We start from the raw sequence: 22,120 nt of genomic DNA, 5'->3' as shown, positions 1-22,120 counted from the left end.
ATTAAAACAAACAAACAAACTGAAATCAGAATTAAGATTTCCTTTGGTTACTTAAGTATGGTTTAAACTCACAATATAGGTTTAGGTATTCCACAACCTGGGAGAACTTACTGGAAAGGTATTACCTCAAGCATGGAACTGTGTAGGTTGTGAATTTTACCAATGATGAGTGATTTGAGGCTTCAGGATAATATGACAGTGAAAAAAGTATCATAAAAATGCATTTATGAAGTTGAAAAAATACATCCGGTTCATGTGTTGCTTATCTAAGCAAAATAAAAGTATTGGTGCCAGTAAGATGATAATTTTCTAAATGGAAGCATTTTATCCATCTTACAAAAATGTTTATGCACAAACTAAAATGGGAAATAAATATAATTCCAGAATGATAGAATTCCTAGTGAATTTTCTGAGCAAATGGTAATATAATTGGAAATGTTAAGACTGACACTCGTTGCTCAGCTAATTCATTCATTATAATATCATTGTTGCTAGTTCCTCCAGGTTGCAGTGATATTGTTCATTGTGAAGCTATAATTGTCTCTTTTTACAAAAAAGGGATTTTGTTTAATATGTGATAAACATTAAAGAGAAACAGCAGGGCATTTGATAACTGCAGTATTTTCTGGCCTACCGAGATCTACCACGATTAAGAATTTTTTAAGTATTTGCTTTCCCCTTTGTTTCATGTTCCAAGTAATAAAAGTCACAATGAAGAAGCACTGTGATTTGAGATTGTTTTTAATCCTTCAAAAGCTTGAAGTAGGCTTTTCACATTGCATTGTTGCAAATGAACTTTAAGTCTGCTTGCATATATTCAAAGCTTAGTTCTACCGATCACTGCTTTGAGTAGGTAGACCTCCATAGCACAGCATGACTTACATTAGCATTAAGAAAGACTCAAAGGACAGATGCAGGTGTTTTGCTCTTCCACTGTGCTACCCACCCCTGGACAGCTGAAGATACATCTTAAGTTAGTCACACCAAACTGGTAGAAGCTAGAGAGTTAGAGTTTTGATACTTTAATTTCCCTGAACATGTAGTCATGTACACATATATGCACACAGAGTGGTGTGTGTATGTGTGTAAATATATCTGTATACAGTCATAGAAAGAGATTGTCAGGTCATGATGCCTTACTTTCCATACAGCATTTGACATTGTTTGAAGATACAGGTGAGAAAAAAATAACGTCTGGGATACTGATGCTGAGGAGCATTTTCATCTTTTACAGTTTAAATGGTATTAACTTCATATGATTTCAGTTCAACTTGCATTCTTCAGAACATAAAAGTGTTTTCTGTTTACTTCACTCTTCAGTTTTTAGATTCACCGTAGAAAGAAAGCACCATAAGAACCATAAGAGACAACTGCATAATCACATTTGCTCTTCCCCAGTATTCGTAGATAATCTTAATAAAAATTTACCTATCCAATGTCAACATATGAAATGATTAAAATCTATTTTATGCAATTTTTTTTTCCTGCAGAAGTGAATTTCTTGTGCTTACACCATTTTTATTCTTATATATTTTACAATAAATTTAGAGAATCATTACATAACAAAGATACTTCACAATGATAATGCACATTTATGCAAGACAATATTAGAAAACACAGTTATTTCACAATGTTGAATGCACACATTGGTGTGGTATTTGTGGTTGTAGCAGCTGATATGAAGCTTAGAGGTGCTAAGTTAAAACTCTTTTTTTTTAGATTAACTTAATTAAAAATTAGCGGATTAACCTAGTGAAAACCTCCTACAGTAGATCTGCTCCTTTTTTGTGTGTGTGTTAATTTTTATTGTTTATGAAGAAAGCAACTAACTAATGCAGATACTGCACCTGACGTAGGATGGCTTCCTTGTTTGCAAGTTCATTTTCCAGCTTGTCATTCATGTCGTGTATTGAGGTGGATTCTCTCTGTGCACTGAGGTAGCGCTTCTCCAGTGTAGTGATTCTTTCTTCCATATCTTCCTTTTGTGCCATTGCCTAACATGAAAAAAAAAAAGCAAGAACCATGCAATTAAAATGCTTCATCATCTTATACCAGTTTAATACTCACACTAAAGGTAGACAGTAATGTAAGGTGTGCCCAGCAATTTCTCTGTTTAAAGAAGAAATTATTCCTTTTGAGATTTCTTGCAATTAAGATATTAAAATTGTAGCTATTGAGTACAGCAAACAAGCAAACCTCATATTTAGTATATTTTTCTAGTTTTCAGTTGTGTTATATTACAATATGAAAGCAGTGGTAGTGAAGTGAGAGATTGCTTTTCCAGTACAATAAAATGAAAATATACATTAATCCAAATAGCTCATCCTAAAATGGACTATTATCCAGGTTATTGTTTTGCATATTTGCATATTACTGAAATAATGTATAAAAATAGTAATTACATACATAGTTCATTTTTTCCCTCTTACCTAAAGGAAAGAACAAACACAAAGAAAAAAGTATTGAGCAATGTATCCGAGTTACAATAACAGCAATTACAATACAATATTAAAGGAGCTTCCTAGATGCATACCCTTCATCTTTTGTGTCAGAATGAAATAATAAAGACGGGTAGCTTACAAATCACCTTTACAAACATCTTTCATGGTAGATTTCGCACTGATATGTGGCAATTATTCTACATGCAATGTGTTAGTGCCACTTTGCTTAAGAAAAAAAGGGTTGAAAACAAATAAACCTGTAGTGAATGTAACATGGTATACAAGAGCAAAATGGCAACAACAGCAAGTGGCAATCAAGGTGTCCAGGAAACAACAATATTCGTCAGAAAGTAAATGAGACTGGAGAGATTTGAGACCTTTCTAGAGAGTGGCTGTGGAAAAGGAGAAACATACTGGTGCAAAATATTTTTTGTAATCTTCTAAAACAAGATGTAGTATTTTACAAGGGACACCACATAGATGTGAAGATGTTTTTAGGCTGTGTCAGGTATCAGAAGTTCAGAAGGAGTATTTCTGCCAGAAAACTAGAAATATCAGGTTAAATATATACACATACATATGCATTTACACATACACATTGCATTTATACATAGACACATACAAGTGAATTAAATACCAATATTGTAGAAAGGAGTGTAACATATAAATAATCTATCTTCAAAATATTAAAACTGATAAAAAAGATAAAAAGAAACCAACTATCCACATATATTGAGACTATGTGAAAAGATATTCTGGAGAATACTGGGGAGCACTGCAAATTTAAGAGTAGAAAAGAAAAGGAAACCCTAAATATATTTCCATGACATACATTGATATTCCCTGATGTTTACATGCAGCAGGGAGAAATTTCTTAGACTGTTTCACTGGGAGAAGGGAGTAGTATATTGGAACTTGGCTAATGAAGTTGCCCCATAAGAATATACATTATAATTGATTATATTAATAATGGCCCAAGATTTTAAAAAATGTATTTTATATTATTTACATGGTCAGCATCTCTGTTAAATAAATTTCATCATACAAATGTGGCAATAATTGATATACTTGCCAGAATATGCTCTAGTAATGCTAAAACACAGAAGAGTTGGCCTTCTTCCTATGCGAGTTTCACATATATATATCCACTTTTAGGAATACAGTTTTATAAGAAATAGTATTAAAAATCTCTTTAATGTAAATTTTGTGGTTCCTGTGCACATGAGCTTTTGTTAATGCTCAGCTTTGCTTCTCGTACTCATTGATCAGCTTGAATCAATCTCATACCTATCAGCTTGAATCGGTACCTGAAGAACAACTATCAAGACATATGAGGTGAGTGTGGTGATCTGCTTACCTCTCTAATATCTCTCTGATATTTAGTGTTCATTTCTTCTGTTTTAATGAGCTCCTTTCTGGCGGTTTCTGCTTCTTGCTCTACCTCTCCCACCCGGGAAGACAGTGCAGCCAAACGTTCCTTCATTTGTGCCATTTCATAGTTCTGCTTTTCAAGTAGCTCCTGGAGTTCAACAACTTGACTGGCTTCATCATTTGAGTCTATGGAGCCATTTGATAAGCGCTGTTAATAGAGAAGTGACATTGTTTAACTTTTAATATAGACTCTATCTAAAGAATTCCTAAAATCAAGATTACATTAAAAGTTACAGAAGCAATTAGGGAAAAATACCACAATAATTTTCACTGGAGATGAGAGATGTACTCATGAAAAATCGCAAAAGACTAATATGAATTAATCAAGGGATTCCAGAATGTAATACAGGGAGGTGTAAATATTTGCATTAAGAGCAGAGTGGTATACAAAAATAGCTTTAGTTTGACATTATGGCTATTCAAATCCAAATTGCAGCAATATTACTCCTAAAGTGCACCAAAATGCATGTATGAATTTCAGCCAAACTTGCACACCATTTAAACTTATTCATAATCCATTTCATTTGTAAAATAGCCCACACCGCAGACAGGAGGTAACACTAAAAATTCACCAATTCAATTCACCAGAAAGTTCTGAGACTTTGGTCAACATACTGGTTAAGTCTACGTCAGAAATTATTTCTGCTGAAGTAAATTGTGAACTACTGAAAGGCCTGAATGAATAAAGTTATAAAAGAAAAAAATGTCCAGAACATCTTACTGCCTTTGGAGTCTGATCCCAGGAATATGATTTACCTAACACATAAGAGATTCCAGGAAAGAAGTGTGTTCAGTAGCAAAATTTGCTGGCAGTTCTTCCTTATAAAAGATAGTCATGTTAACCTTTACCACCATAGGCTAAGCGATGGTTTCACATGAGTTTAATTCTCATTTCCAAAAAACAAACAAACAAAAAAGTAATAAGAAGACCAACCAAAATTATCTGGTTTTAAAACATAACATGGAAAAATATATCAAAGTATTACAAATGGTTATAATTTGTCTTGATTGGGTGCAATCTTACCAGTTAAAATAATATCATCCAATATAGGAACAAAGTATACACGTATCACTGTAGCTGTCATTTAACCTGAGTTACTGATCTCAAAGAGCATCATGCTTGAACATTGGTCCTAAAGGGTTCTTGTTGCCCTTGAGATGGTGCGGTGTATAACAATGCATATATAAAATATGACTAGAAGGATTCTAGAGGAAAACAAGTTTGCACTCATTAGCTTCTGTGTGTTATTATTGTCAAAATATATTTATGCAGAAAACTAACAAATTCAAAGAATGTTACTCTGTTTAATGGCTTTATTATTCTTTCCCCAATCATCTAGAAAACAAACCCAAATCAAGACCACCTGCCCCTCCGTGGATCACTGAATAAGATTGTTTTCCTATAAGCATTCATTACATCAAATAATTCAGCTCCAAAATTGCTTTCTGTAGCCTAGTCAATTGTATTATCTGGGCATTTTATGTTGGTTACTGAACCATTGTTGACCTACTTTTGGGAAACCCAGGGAAAATGACAATGGCAATTGGAAAAAATGTATTTACATTCACTTTGTTGATTGAAAGCTTTCAGTTACTCTACTTGAACCAAATTCCCATTAGTATGAAGCAGTCACGTAAACAATACTCAGGATAAAACATTCCAACCATCATTCTTTATTAGATTGTGTAAACTTGAGATAGCTTTTTATCTATGATTATTATAACCTGTTTTATAGCTTTAATCTCTTATATTAATTTTAGCAGTTGTCACAGAAGAACAAATTTTAGTGTATTTTGTTTTCCCTACAGTGTTCCATGAATTGCAGCAAGTGTGTTTACACTGAGTGTGTTTGTGCAGCAATTTTAGTGAGCTAGCAAATATGAAAAATACATAAATGGCATATGATCATGTACCCTATGTGATATGAACCCTAATCGTTTTGAAAGGGCAAGCTTCAATATCTAGAAGAACATTCACTGGCATAAATATATATATATATATTTTTCCATTAATATAGCATTTATTTCTAGATGAATTAATAACTAACCCTCATATAAATTAAAAAGTGAAAGATCAAGTTTATTCTATTCAATCAATATCTGAGATTAATGGACACAAATAAAATGTAATGAGAATTAATTGCTCACCAACAGACAAATTCCATGATTGCCAATTATGCATGTAGGTATTTTGATTTATGCACATAAACTTCCCTCATATTTCTTTGATGAGCTCTTTGCATAAGCTGCTTTAATTATAAACATTGCTCACTTTTGCTTTATATTATTCCTGTATTAATATACACAACTGGTTGATACTTAAAATTTCCCAAATTTTTTTACAAAATATTTCAACACTTTAATATTTCTCAGGATGATTGAGATTAAAAAAAATATATATATTTTTAAATCCTAGTAAAAATAAAAAGCTCAGGTTAAAAATAGTGTTTTTAGATTTTTGAAGCATACTTTCAAAACTTTGGCTTAGGATTTTAACTGACATTTTGTCACTTTTTAATCTCCATGTTATTTTATTTATCTGCTATATAGATATATAACATGGAACAATCACTCAAAAAGGTCACTGGCAGAAAGTTATTAAACATTCATTCAAGACGTAACTGAGATATTATTCCTCTACTTCTCAGGAGGGTTTTAATTAACAGTTTATATGGTCATACTCTGCCTGCCTCCCTCCCCCCCCCCTCTCTCTCTTTAGTTTATATCTGGCTGAATTTTTTGTGCTGAAATATTTCTTAGCACTCAGAGAATTTTCTTATGATGATACTGTGTATTAATCAAAACACATTTGTAAACAAACAAGTAACTGAATGCTTATAATGCTGAAGTCTAAGTTTTAAATAGATCTCTGTTAACTATTATCTGAAATACTATGGGAAATCTTGTCAAAAGAGCATGTACAAAAAATGTTTCCAAGCAGACATTCTTACCTGTCTCATCTTTACACTATCCCAAATCCCCAATATATGCAAAAAATAGCATCAAATCAGTGCAAAGAGGAAAGAAAGAAATTGCTGAAAGTAATCTGAAAGACTTAGGAAGTCTATAAGGCAGGGTGGTAACATTAAAAAAAAAAAAATAAAAAAGTGATCAAAACATTCCTGCAGAGAAAAAGAAGACTGTAAATGGTGCCCATATCTGTCTTACAAGTGATTCATTCTGATAAAGTTCTCAACAAATTTCACAATTCTGTCCATCAAATGCTATCATTAAAAGCTATAGATAAATAGACTCTTTAATTAAAAAAAAAATCATGAAATAAAAGTATCTAGCAATGGCTAGTTTTCTGCTTAAAAGAAACATGACAAATAGCTCATATGATCCACTACTTTGCATTTTCTCTTTTTACTAGCTTGTTTCTCTAATAAAAGATACTCCATTTGTTTCTATCACATTTAATTCTTTAGACCACAGTGTCACAGAAACAGTATCATCATATATTCTATATTTCATTTTTTTGCTTTCTATGGACACAGCTACAGGTCTGCACAGCTGCACATGTGGGCACCTGCTATACATGCTATAAGGGTCTCTACCTCTTTTCAACTCCATGGATTCCTCAATCAGATGAAAAACTTGTTAGCATCAGCCTTAATGACCTAATACAAGGTTGGATTACTTTGCTTGGGCTGGTTCGGAGCCAACAACGGTATGTTTCTAACCAGAAATATGGCACTTGCTTTTCTCATCACGGGGAAGAGAAAGAGAGAACAACAGCAAGAGGAAGGACTGCTGTGGGTTTTATTTATTTTCAATCCTTCCAGTCAGGTCTACCTAGATTAGGAGCAGACCTGAATCTATTTTAGTTATGTGATAAGATCTAGCTTATAGAGGGGATAAGGAAACAGAGAAAGCTGTTTCTCTGATCTTTAATTTCATTGCTAAAAATTACTACATTGTACAATATTACTTCACTGTGAATTCAGTATATTAAAACATTTCAACTATTCAAACAGTTTAACTACTAATAGCTTCAGCAAAAGCATTTTTCACCCAGGAGTCATTATGTCATAAAAAACAGTTTTGACTAGAAGCCGAAGTTGAAGCACACATGATGAAATCCTTTCTTAAGGATGTCACATACAGTAGAGAATGAATAATGACTTTACAAGAGAGCCTACAGACTACATTAGTTTACCTTATGAATAAACTCAGTTAGCAGGCCTAAAAAAAGAAAATGAAGCTATTTCTTAACTCTCACATGTGTCAACATATATTCATACATTGCTGTCTGATGGGCAACTTATCTCCATGACAGTTTCACTAATGTAATTTCATTAACTTTTCCATATAGTTTGAAGGAGTACACTGGGCTGTACTGAGGAAGGACATATTTAACTAAAAGAGCATAAGCCAAAAATTCCCAGGTAAAGATCAGAAAGTAATCATAAGCATCTCCCAGTAAAACAGGAGAAAGGATTGTGATTCTAGTGCACAGAGGTGTACTGGGTCTGGCTGGCATGGAATTAGTTTCCCAGCAGCAGCCCATACAGTGCTGTGCTCTGCACTTGTAGCTTGAACAGCACTGGTATCACACCAGTGTTTTGTCTATTGCTGGATACTACAAGCCACTAATTAATTATATATTTGAACGAGAACTTAAGCCTGGTGTGTGGTGAGAAGGAAACAAAGAACATCTCACAGGGTTATCTCTGAGCAGACAGCAGTAAAGATAGGATTCGTTTGCTTGATAAAACTCCTCCTCAGTGTATCTAAATTTATGGCAGTCCAGGTGTACAATGCCCTCCCTCCTCCCGCCATGCATAATCATTTTCAACCCTGATGACTAAATCAAGCTCTGTCTAACCACAAAGTACTGTTCAATAATTAAAAGCAAAAAAATTCTTCAACTTCCTATTAGAAACCAGGTGGTGAAAGCAACTCCATTTTTCTCCTCTCTCTTTTTTTTTTTTTTTAATCCCTAGAAGCATGTGCCTTATGTGTACTTTCTACTTTTTCCTAAGACATTCCCTAAGTTTTGTTTTTTTTTTTTTTTTTTTTTTTTTTTTTTTTTTTTTTCTCCCCCCTCTCTCTCTCTCTTTAATGGAGTACTGGCAAGGTGGTTGCACTGTAAATCTACAATGTCAAAGTTGAAGCCCTCACCATGTTCTCAAGTCAGTATAATGTGGTTCTTTGAGAGTTTTTTTCTTTCTGAACAAATTTCTATCAGGCTCTCATCCTAATAGACAGGCTACCTTTGGCAAATAGAAAAATCCCTGAAGACTTCTGACACAATGTTACAATAGAACTATCTTAAAACAAAACAAAACAAAAACAAACAAACACACACACAAAAACAATAAAAACACAAAACCAAAAAACCCCTTCTGTTTAAGAGAAAAAACAATATTGATTTTATATATTTTTCTTGGCACGAAGTATAAAATCTAACATTAAAAATCTAACATAAAACATTTGCAGACAGTGAGTTTGATTTGCTTACTATGTGAAGGCTTATTTGCCAATATAAATACTGCAAATATACATAAGCAAAGAGCGCAAGCCTAGGCATTTTTTTTTCTGAACCTTATAAAATACCAAATCAGAACATATTTATTTTATTTTATTTTTTCCAGCATGAAGTTGGCCAGGAAAACAATAACCTAAGACATATGTAAAAAATAAAAGGATGGATGCGAGCTAGGGTTCAGCAAGGAATTGTTCTCAGAAAGCAACATAATATTTAGAAAAGGCTAAAACGGTTTTCAAGTACCAGAATCTCATTGCTGCAGAAGCTTTTGGAGACTGGAATATGCTCCATTCACCTGCCTTCAGATATGACATATCCTCATATCTGCCATGAGCCTGTGACCATAATGCTCATGCTTACTGGCCTCCAAGATACACCTCTTTCACATGCTGGCGGCATCTCAACCTAAAGAAAGAATGCTGAATCATTTCATTTTGTGAGGTTTCTTACTCCATCTTCTACAAAGGTGGGTGCTAGCAGCTCTTCTATAAAATATGGCTGAATTTTGGTCAGTTGCTGAGGTGCTGACATGGCATTCGAGGTATAAAAGCTTTCCTAAACTTCATATGGAATATACAGAATAGTATAAATCACTTAGTATAAATCACTTTTCAAATATTTTGGAAATGAAATATGATTAGCAGTAGTACTGATTTTAAAACCTAAATTATGTTTAAACTCTCTTTGGAATAAGATAAGCCCTAAGAATAATAAACATAGAAAATTCAACCTGAGAATGAATAGGGAAGAATTGCCATATAGAGCTCAAAAGCTTTAAAATAGTTTAAGCAGACATTTGAAAACACTGTCCCAAATCTCAAGAGAAAAAGATTATTTTATGCAGTGGTAGGTGAAGATGTTACTCATGACTTAGAAAAGTTGTCCATGAAAGCCAGAGCTTCACAGGAGAGAGAGAAAAATTATGTTTTCCATGTGAAATAAATTGTAGAAACTCTGTAGTTTAGAAATAATAAAAAGGAATTAAAATAAACACCAAAGGAAACTGAATTATACACATCACTTGACTTTATGAAAGCAAGAGTAAAATTTAATGCTGCAAAAAGCAACGTTTAGTGATGCTATTTGAGATAGTAAAGAGATAGATAAGTAAAAATGAATGGCAATAGTTACCAGATGATGCTCTTCACTATAGCATAGAGAGCTTTTATCCCTATTCCGTTTGAATGCCTCATGCTCAAAAAGGTTTAGAAGAAAGTAAATGATATTAACACAGACACATAGCAGTCCAACCACAACTGAGTTAAACTACAAGCAAAAGTAAACTGATCATCATCCATAAAATCAGCATACAAAACAAGATCTTAAAAGCTATACCAAAACAAATAGCATTACACTGAAGATGTCACAGTGATTTCTAAGTGCTTGTTTGTCTCTTTATCTTTCAAAGCTATGCTACTTCCCTAGGTTTTTCCACGTTTTGGTCTGTGTCAGGCAGTAATATCATAATCATTAGAGGCCTCCTCTTCAATTACCCTGAATTTTCCCCAGTCTCTAATCAACTACCAAAGCCAACATTCTCTCAAATTTCTTCTCCCCCGCTACCCTGACATACTCATGTAAAAATAGCTACCTTCTCCAGCACTTTTCTCTCCAAATGTCCTCATTGTCTTGCTCTTTCTTTCAAGCCATCAAAAGACTCCACCTTTTATTACCACTTTAAAAGTCTGGAACAATTCTGCGTCCTGATCAGCTTTCAGCTCATATTCTTCTTTCTGATGACTGTAATCATCTGTCATGTTCTACTCATTTTGCAAAATGGGGCAGGGGGATTAAGAAAAAAAAAAAAAAAAGTCTACTTGATGGGTGGGCATTTTTCTTCTTGGAGATAGTTCCTTCCAGAATGTCTACGTATTTCTGTTTTGTACTGTTGGAAAGAATTTCTGAGATTTCACGCAGGACAGAGAAATAATTTCCAGGTGCTTTGTTAGAAGCCTAGTTAGCTGCCCAAACCAAGCCATACACAGGCTTGCAGGCATGGAGACTCCTTGCTATAAGCCACCCAGCAAAGTCAGCTAGCACAAAGCTTGGAGTAAAATAGATAGTAAGACTTCAAAGCAGTATTTTAACAGGCCTGATATAGGGGTTTCCGTTAGGTGAAAGGAAAAATAAGTTTCCACGACTGAAAGACAAGTTAATTTATATCGAACAGACAAAAAAGAGCTGACAGAAAGTCAGATTTATCATGTAAATAATGTAAAAGTAATGTAGCTTTTCAGTATCATAAAATGTCTATGCCATAGCAATGAGCACTAAATATTCATAATCATACAAACATACTCAGCTACTGAGCAGAACAGTACTCACAGAATATTTGCCTAAAGCCTCTTTCACAGAGAATATTGCATATTATTCCACTAGGGATACTCCCAGCATAGGCCTGACTCCTTAGATTTATAAAGACTTTTAGTCCCAGCTGCAGCATTTTTCCCATTTTTCTTTTTGTTCTGAAAATTCCTTATCTTTCCAGTTGCGTCAAGCCATCAATCTTCATTAAGACTCCCTCAGCACACACTTTTTAAATTAGGGTATCAATATTAATCCAGAAAGGGTCTATTAGAAAGATATCTGTCTATTAGAAAGCCCAAAAGATACTGCTTGGAAACTAACCCATCATCTGATTTTTTTTTAATTTTTATTTATTTTTTTTTTGTCTGACGTGTATTACTTTTTAAATTTAGAATGCTTTGGGATAAAGATTGTGTCTCCCACTATTTTATTTTTATACATCATGCTACGTCATTACATTTAAACAGCAAACAAGAAATCTTTACAACAAACTTTCTCTCTGTTACAAACATCCCTTTGATAATAAGTGTTAAATTCTTACAGTCTTCTTTAAAACGCTACTTATAATGAGGGCTGCCTGTGCCCTGCCTTCACTCCATTCTTTGCTGCTCCACTATGCTGCCAATTAAAATGAAAGAGTAAAGGAGCACACATGAAATAAATTAGTGAGTAGAAGCTAGAAGTTTTCTTCTTCAGCTTGCTACAGACCAAAGTGATCAGAAGATCCAAAAATAGTCAAGTACAAGAAACGGAACAGATTCCAATAACTGCTATGTTAAAGAAACCTGCTATGTTTTAGATACTATTTCCTCTTAATATTATTTGATTTGCAAACTAATTTGATTAGCCTACTCTGAGTTTAGTTTGGCAAAATATTTTTTATTCCTACAGGATGCAATGTCTATAACTGTTGTCAATTTTTTAACAGATTTTAGTATTTATAAACTGCAGGTGTTTCACTTAATTATTGGAATACATTAGTGTCATGAAAAAGAAGAAAAAAATGTGATTCTTAAATGAGGTGAATGTGAGTGCCTAAGGCATAGGATGAGGCACTATACTTGTTTAATACAGGAAAAAGTAATTATATACAGGTCTGAATTCCTTGTAAAGGAACACAGGTTTTATATATATACAGGTTATAGGTACCTGTATAGGTTATATATACAGGTTATAAGTATTGATGTGGGATGTATATATATAAAGGCAATAAATAGGAACAAATTGACTTTGTTTTTTGCCAGTGTTTATAGGCTGTGGTTACAGAGCAATTAAGCAATTAAATTTAAAAATAGGAACAGTGCTTTTTCAAGGAGAAACATCCTGATCTACACTGCACGTACACACTTAGCTTATGTGCCTTCAGTGTAATGATATCTGCATAAAATTGCTTAGTCAGGCAGGAGCCATCCTTTGCATACAAGGTGTCTGTGAGAATAAAAATAATAATTCCCCACATAAATTAATCTCTGATAAAACTCTATTAACTTCAGAAGGATTATAGCAATGACTTGTTATATGTTTGAATTAAAAGTTGTAGCATGGAACTTACTCTGGAATACTGTCCAATATGGGCCAGAAATAGGCAATGAATTTTGAAACACACTGTTATAAGTGAAGGACATGCTATAATGGTTGATATGTAAGGTATACAAACATCAGAAAATGACATGTTTTCCAAAGTAATTTCAATCCTTCTCAATTTGCACATGAAAATTTCTGAAAACATTCCACTTTAATGAATAACTCATTTCCCATGACTTGTATGAATGCTAAAATAAGTATCAGCAAGGAATAATGACCTTATTTGAAAATGAGCTACTCAGTGTCTTATTTTGGGGGGTCCAGAAAGCACCACATAATGGCACCATAGTTTATAGCAAGAAATGAGAACACACTGTGCCTGCTATCAGTATCTGAGACTCGTTCTTATTTCTTGCTCCAGTTACGTATGGTAAATGGTGCCTGAAATTCAATCACAAGCTCAGGTACACCAATATTTAATGAATATTTTAGCAAGGAAAATCTTACTTTTAGGGTATTTTGACCAATTTTCCTTCAAACTGAAAGCAATTTGGGGCAAAAGAAGTTTGGACTTTTCAAGATCATATCTGAAAGTGATTTACTCTTTCTCTTCTTTTTCTTTTGTTTTCTAAAATAATAAATATACCTACTTAGTAATTCTCATTACTTCTATTTTACCATTATTTTCTTTTGAAATGTTTCAATTATACTTGAAAATCAGCCTCCATTTATGATTGCAATCCATCACCACTAATATGGTTTCTATTTCTTAAAGATTAACTATCTTGATTTACCTTACTGCTCAGTTTAAAAAATATCATTAAGCAGCCACTGCTTTATAGAAATCACTTTATGGTATATTAGAACAATTTCTTTTTGAGCCAAATTTATCGTCTTATAAAAATGTATAAAAATGTAAAAAAAAAAAAAAAGTATAAAAATGTATAAAAGTGTAAGTGTAAAAAATGTAAATGTTACATGTGTAAATGTTACATGTATAAATGTAAAAAACGTATAAAAATGTCCCAGGAAAGTTCTTGGACTGTTCTTTAAATCCTCTTTCTAGGAAGTGCTTTAAAAATATTTAATAACTTCCTTCAGCACTTTTTCTAAGCACTGAAGTAATATAAAATATTTCCGTGTTGCTGTAAAATGCAGTCATATTTTTTTGTTTGTTTGTTTCATTTTTCTTTCTTTTCATGAGAATATACTAACCATTCAGCATAGCTGGAACCAACGATGACATGTTTTTCATAAATACACAAAAAGTTATTCCAGCTTCAGAATGGAGGTTAAATTTAGGACACACTTAAATCTCCTAAAAGAGTCTAGTCTGCATATTTTCCAGGGCTGACTAACTCTTTCTGCAGATAACTTGTACCTGAGAGATCCTCTAATGACCTATATCTGTTTGGTACTAACTGTTGTCACAATCTGAGCAAGCTCTACTTCACTGTACATTTTACCATGTATGTGCCTCCTGAGAAGTCCAAATAGTGCTGAAGGTATTATTTAAGTTTTACCTATATATCAGCTGTGAAAAGTGGAAACCTGAAATGTAGGAACTACTCTGTCTGACTGAAACTGAACCCTGGTCTCCTGAATTAAGAGATGGTACAAACCATTACATCATAGTTTATTGGCCTTCATCCCTACAGCTGAAGTTGATGGACATTTTAAAAGTAATGTTTAGTGTACAGGCTTAAGCTGAAGTATTTTTCAAAGTGAGGACTTCTATTTACGAACTAAGAAGGAATTAATGGTGGGCACAAAGGTAATGTTAGAAATTTAGAAAGTAACTAGTGCAGATGATGTGAATTGGAATGGAAAGGAATGGAACACAAAGGAACAGAAAGGAGTGAAAAGGAATGGAATAGAACAGAGTAGAGTAGAGTAGTTCAGTTGAAAGGGACCTACAGAGGTCACCAAGTTCAACTGCCTGACCACTTCAGGGCTAAGCACAAGTTAGAGCATGTTATTGAGAGCATTGTCTAAACGTCTTTTGAACGCTGACAGACTTGGGGCATCAACCACCTCTCTAGGAAGCCTGTTCCAGTGTTTGGTCACCCTCATGGTAAGAAATTTTTCCTAATATCTGGTCTGAACCTCCTTGCTGCAGCTTTGTAACATTCCCACACTGCCTAACTGGCAGATCCAGCGTCAACATAGCATCTTGTGCTCTCCATATTCATAATAATGCTTTCATTACTATAAGGAGCAAAAGAACAAGCCTTTAATTCATCTCAACAAGAAAAATTTAGGTAGTTTCAGGAAGGTGAGGTGGATTATTATTATTAAATCGTGGATGTGTCAAACGGTAAGATTTTTCAAGGAAGAAGAAAAAAAGTGAACAGTATTTATTTACTAAATGTTTCTCAACCACATAGATAACTTGAAAAATACATCTACATAGTAATCTGCAAAACATATAAACTAATGCCTGCAGTGCAAGTACACTCTAATAAATTGGATTACCTATAAACTAAATAAGTAATAATGTGTATTATTTTTCTAAGTATGATTTATGCCACTGTTCATCACATGTCATTATAAAAAATACACAACTAGAGATCCAAGCAGCAACTTTACTCAATTCAACTGTCTGCAAAATGTTATATTATGCTTGCATATTTATTTAATAACTGTGAATCAAGAGAAGATATGCAACTTTTTTATCCATCTGGAAAACTAAGATTCAGAGGAAATCCTTATTTCTAAATCAGATACTCTCTAACTTGTCTTTGTCATTCAACCTTAAATGGGCAAATAGCCTAACTTCTATACAGCTATTTTGTATTGAAAATATGTTAATTAATAAGCTCTTCACTTTTCTCTGTATGAGCAAGGATATAAACCTGCAACATGTCAATGCATAACACAGAGGAAAACATGTTTTTCTAGTTTTTAGGTCTCTTTGTCATTCCCTGATGGACTATATTGGCAGCAGTTTTTGCATATATGCCCTTTATGCATATATGCCCTAGTATATATATACAATTATACCTTGCTCTTCTGCCTATGACATAGGGAGGACCACTCAGCAGGAGTTATTATCCTTAACTGCAGCATTTTGCAAAACAAACAAACAAACAAACAAATAAAATAAAAGTTTACTATAATCTGTAGGCTAATTCAATATCTGATCAAAGAGCTAAGACCTGCCCATTTGCACTTGCTTTTCACGTGAACAAATTCATTGTTTGACATTAGTTTCAGTGGGCAGACAATATTGTAAATGGAAGTCCCATAAAATATTCATATTATACTTACAATATATTCACATTACACTTACACTATATTCACATTACAGTGTTAAACTGAATCAGTTCTTATATAGATTGTGTGCTCCAGTGAAAAATAGTATTTTATTACCTTTTCATGAACCTTTTGCCCTGGCTCCATTCCTTCAATATGCTCTGATTCAGCAGGCCCTTCACCAGCTGCAATTTTCCTTTGAATGTGTGCATTTTGTTCGCGCAAAGCTACAATCTGCAAAAGATAGAAAGGAAATGGTCATATGTATAAGAAAACCAAAAATCACTTAGCAGGCAGTTTGTTAAATCTAGTGACATTTTGATACCAAATTGGCCATTTGTAGCATCTGCAATATTAGGTCTATACATGCAGAGAGGTTTTAAAAAAACAAACACAGCAAACAAGCAAACAAACTTATATTATTAATGATTAAGGAGCATTAAGGATACAAAGGAATGACAGAATGTCAGGATATTCAACATTATGTCTTGCTTTATCTTCTATCTTTATTATTCTTTCACATTGAACACAATGGTTACCAAACTAGCATTCAGTATTGATAAAACTCAGTAGTACTGCGTCCGAGAAATAAGAACATACATATTCGTTATATTTATGTGTTTATGTTTATGCAATCCAGCTTAACATACCTCTTACAAAGTATGTCTTGTCTTCAGTAAGCTTTTCAACTACCTACATATTATTTAACCCTATAAGGCAACAATATTTGATATAATTCTTAGTGGTTTTCATGTTAAATTCTGTTTTGAAAAAGAAAAGGGTAATATTCTTGAGGATGAAGTCATATGTGCTTAAATTAAATTAACAGAAGACATTAATAAAAATAAATGTGCATGAATACCATCATAATTATTGAAAACTGGACAGTCAGAACCTTCAGTTCAAGTCCAAGTACTACCTCCTAAGATATGATAAAACATATCACATAGTTTTTTCCTCATTAGCTTCTGAATGTGGTCCTCAAATTTTTAGATTACTTTTCTAAATCACTATTACAGACATTATTTTCCTATTTAGCACACTTGCAAAGCTTTTGAACCAGACCACAGTAACATATTTCAACGTCACTTGAATCTGAAGTGAGTGTAAAATTGCAGGGATGTTAGTACTCCCATAATTAAGTCCTAAGATAGCTTTTTATCTTAAGTCTAAATTTGGATCCCTACTAGCCTTGCCAAACTCAGTCAAATAAATTGAAAATTCACAATAATATATATATATATATTCTTTTAGAAGAATGAAAAAGAGTTGTGGATTTAAATTTAAATCTAGAATACTAGTTCTCTAGCTGGAACTTTCTAAATGTTGTGGCTTAATACGATGAAGATACCCTAAAACCTAAAAAATGTTCCTTAACCTTGCTTTCTTCTCACAGGCATGTTGGTCTCTACAGACCTTTGTACAGTTCTCTACTTCCTGAGAAGCTATTCATTACCTCATTATAATTCCAGGCTTTAGATAACTAATTTACTGTGAACACAATATAAGAGTGATTTTGTAGTTGACAGCTCAGGGTGCCTCAGAGCTTGGAAGTAGAACATTGCTGGGTGTGTTACTATACTATAAGCCATTGTTACTATTAATGTGTATCTTATACTATAAATTACAAGAAGAATATTCTGGGTACATTTCCTACACGTAAAAACTTTTTCTTGAAATCCTGGCCTGTGACCCCACAACAGAGCATACTCAGGGCAAAAATGCCCTTAGGTATCCTGTATCATCCATTGGCTTAAGGCACAAATACAATAGCTGAGCTGAAAATCTTGAATTTATCTGGCTGGCACAGAGCAGGATAACTGAAAAGCTAAAGTGCTGAATGCTGAGATTAAAGTGGTTATCTGATCCCTTCTGTAAAAGTTGGAGAGAGAAACACTGTCAGCAGGTCTTCTGTGTCTGAAAGAGGTGGGATGAACAACATGCATATCTTTTCTCCTGACTGAAAACCTGTGATTATCTTAAATTTAGGTGCTTGCATTATGATGGCTAAATAGAGGCAAAATTAATTCCATCAAGGAAGTAAAGAAATTTAAGGAAAAAGATCATGTTATGAACCAAAAGTATGCTGCTAGTATAGTATACTGTAGTATAGCATTACTATACTGTATATACGATATATTCCTATACTATACCATTGTTATACTGTATATACACTATATACCATGTATTATTATGCTATATATACCTAGAGGTGCTGGTTGACAGGAAGCGTGTCATGAGCTGTCGATGTGTGCTTGCTGCACAGAAAGCCAACTGTATCCTGGGCTGCATCAAAAGAAGCATGGCCAGCAGGTCGAGGAAGGTGATTCTCCCCCTGACTCTGCTCCTGTGAGATCTCAGTCTTGTTTTAGCTCTGGGACCAGAGCACAAAAAGGAAATAGACATATTGGAACAAGTCCAGAGGAGGCCCACAAAGATGACCAGAGGGCTGGAGCAGCTTCCCTGTGAAGAGAGGCTGAGAGAGTTGGGGTTGCTCAGCCTGGAGTAGAGAAGGCTCCAGGGAGATCTTATAGCTGCCTTCCAGTACCTAAAGGTGGCCTACAGGAAAGCTGGAAAGGGACACCTTGTCAGGGATTGCAGTGACAGAACAATGAATAATGGCTTTAAACTAAAAAAGAGTAGGTTTAGATTAGAGATTAGGAGGAAATTCTTCACTGTGAGGGTGGTGAGATACTGGAACAGGTTGCCCAGAGCAGCTGTGGATGCCCCATCCATAGAAGTGTTCAAAGCTAAGTTGGATGGGAGCAACCTGGTCCAGCGTGAGGTGTTCCTGTTGTGGCAGGGGATTGGAATTAGATGATCTTTAGGGTCCATTCCAACTCAAACCATTCTATGATTCTATAATACAGTATAGTTGGTCTTGCCCACTCCTCAGATGTGGTGGGGAAAATTGCTCCAGTTACCTCATGGATGCTTTTTTTCCTCTCAGTGTGTATAACAGTACAGACAAATAAACTTAGTTATATGCTTTCAAAAGTATAAGGCCTCTATGTAGGCTAAATAAAATACTATTCTGATTTTTAAATAGTTGCATAATCAATTTCTCTATTGACTTTTTCTTCAATGTTTTTGTTATTTAAATGGTATTTAAAACCATCTGCCAGTAAAGGATTTAAATGTAATTACTGTAATCACCTTGTTTTAATTTTGTTTTCCATGGAATATACACTTGTATGTAGAGATATAAAGATATTTAAATTAATTAATAAACACACAAAGCTAAAATATTACAGGTGTTTATTTCTGTAGGATTCTTTCTGATATTTAAAACAGTGAAATATTTTTTACTTGATTATTTCATTTTTATACTTCAAAGTTTTTAATTTATTATTAACTTTACGAATTTTAGAACTAGTTAATTTTTGTGGATAACAGAAGCTCTAAACAACATATATAGTGTTATACAGTCCCCTAAAAACAGCAAGGAGCTGGATCACTTACAGAATGTTAGATCTTTTTTGGCGTCAAAATGTCAAAGATTTCAGGCCTTTGAAAAGCTAGTTTTTATATACTTTTCCTACCTTAAACTATTGAACTTGTTTCTTTGATCTTTCAACATTGAAACAAATCTGTTCTAGCCAATTAAACTCCGATTCCCATTTTTTACTTTGCTACAGCTGACAGACCTACAAGGTTTTTATTTTTATTATTTTTATATTTTTCTTAAATTGAAATAGTCCAGTCAAAAATGTGTTTCTTTCTACATGGATGGTATGATAAGCCAAACTTCTTGTGAACATATTATGTCAGTTTTCCATCCAGCTCTTATCTAAGTCTTTCAGAGAACAGTGAAACTGACTACTTGGATGTCCTCCTACATTATTTTATCATAACAGTCTATATTTAAACAATGTTAAATATCAGATTTCAGTCTACTGAGAACATAATTTAAACTCCCAGTCCATCTTTTGACTTTGCTTTAATTTTGAGAGAGATAGCTTATGTGAAGGTTTAATTAATGTCTATCATTTTATATGGTAATAATTAGGTGTAGCACATGGAAAAAAGGATGTTTAGAGATTGGGGTGGTTTCCTATGCTGTTTACCTAAATGGAATTTAAATCCTAATTCATAAGCATAAATGCACTTTTTTTTTTTTTTTTCCAAATTATATTTCTAATTTATATTAATTTCAACACAGCATTTCAGAAGCCACTGGTTAGACATTTAAGAGACATTTAAATGAGATGATTGATTGAAATTATTTTAATTGTACTATGATGGAATAATGACAGGATTTGTCATTATTAATATTTTATTTTAGTTACAGGGATAGAAATGCATGTGAATTTTCTTGACATTTTATATATAACTTCTGAAAAGAATTATAATGGTAATCACTCTTGTGTATCATCAGGATCTTGTATTAACAATACATTGTACTTCTTTCATTCTTTGAGGGAGGAAAGACACAGCATGGAATGTACACCTGCAAAATCTTTTCATTAAAAAACAAATTGAACCTTTTGTGAATCTGAGTAAAAGCTAGGTATTATGAAAAGAGAATTTGTCATGGGACATTTAAAACCAAACAAAGGCAATTATGTCATATTTTATGTGCTCCTCAAAGCAGGTTTAGAAAGGATGCCCCTCATTCAATGGGGGTCACCAGAATGCCTGCTGTAAATTGTAAGAACAGAACTTGCATAAAAACTTCAGATATGTCAAAATATTAATTTTAATTGTATTTCTTCTTGAGTAAAAATAAATCTTTTAATAATTCTGTTCAAAAGAGACTTTGAATATTTAATTAGAAAACCACTGGATAGTTTCAAATTTTACTGTAATTTTAATGACTCTGTCAGCTGAGGTGTGACAGATTTAGGTGCAGTACTTTAAGACATTTGTGCCTACATCCTTGCAGTCTGAGTTTATCAGCAGGATATCAGAAGCAGCATAAGTGCATGCCCAGGAGATGCCATTCACAACTTCGCACTTGAACACAGTTTTGTGTGATGCAAGACCAGGAATGCTGATATCCAAGGCACAGAAATGCATTCTCCACTATGAGGGCAGGGAATGTTACAGTTTTGTATTGGTAGCTAAAAATGACTGCTTCCACTGTTCTAAGAGATCATATTTGGTTCTAAGCCTCTACTACCTACAGAAGTATCTCTATCACTTTCTTTGCTGTGATACTTAACTCCTTGTAATCTTTAATTCACTTGTCTTCATAACTGCCCTCACAATGGAAGATTAAAATACTAGTGGTCCAGATATCTCAAGAATGATATTTATGTTAGGAACACATTTTCTGTTGAAGACAGAGGGTAAATACTCTTCAAAGTGCAGAGGAAACCTATTCACAGGTTAAAGGGACAAATATTTGAAATTTATTATCAGATTGCTCCAATCTACAAAGTTATTGTAATTTACAAACCAAAAGCAAAACAAATTATCAAAGTGGTATCTTTCCATCCACTGCTTTCCTGCTTTTTTATCCCTCTCCTATGTAATCACTTGCAGCCTCATGATTGCTGAATAGTAGCAATTATAGTACTGCATAGTGTACACTTACCTGCATTTTTTTTTGCATATATTCACAACACAGGATAAATTACTGTTAGGTTGCAAGACAGACAGCTCATGAAATCACAGGCAAAAACTCTGTATAGGTATATAAGTATTCAAACTGGTAAGAAAAGATTTC

General features: G+C 33.6%; 1 protein-coding gene across 10 annotated transcripts in view; it reads right to left on the bottom strand.

Annotated features, from left to right (window-relative positions):
• Positions 1-22,120, bottom strand: part of PPFIA2 (PTPRF interacting protein alpha 2) — a 325,957-nt gene that overhangs the window by 62,711 nt on the left and 241,126 nt on the right. For all 10 annotated transcript variants that reach the window (XM_032186559.1, XM_032186593.1, XM_032186585.1 and 7 more), the window contains 3 exons: positions 16,567-16,683; positions 3,799-4,020; positions 1,848-1,994 (listed from right to left, as the gene is read on the bottom strand). In XM_032186559.1, coding sequence (XP_032042450.1) covers positions 1,848-1,994; positions 3,799-4,020; positions 16,567-16,683 — 486 coding nt within the window. The remainder of the gene's footprint in view (positions 1-1,847; positions 1,995-3,798; positions 4,021-16,566; positions 16,684-22,120) is intronic.

This window comes from Aythya fuligula, chromosome 1 (assembly GCF_009819795.1).
Source record: "Aythya fuligula isolate bAytFul2 chromosome 1, bAytFul2.pri, whole genome shotgun sequence".
NCBI lineage: Eukaryota > Metazoa > Chordata > Aves > Anseriformes > Anatidae > Aythya > Aythya fuligula.
The sequence above is the reverse complement of the archived record's forward strand: the minus strand, read 5'-3'. Positions and strand labels throughout refer to the sequence as shown.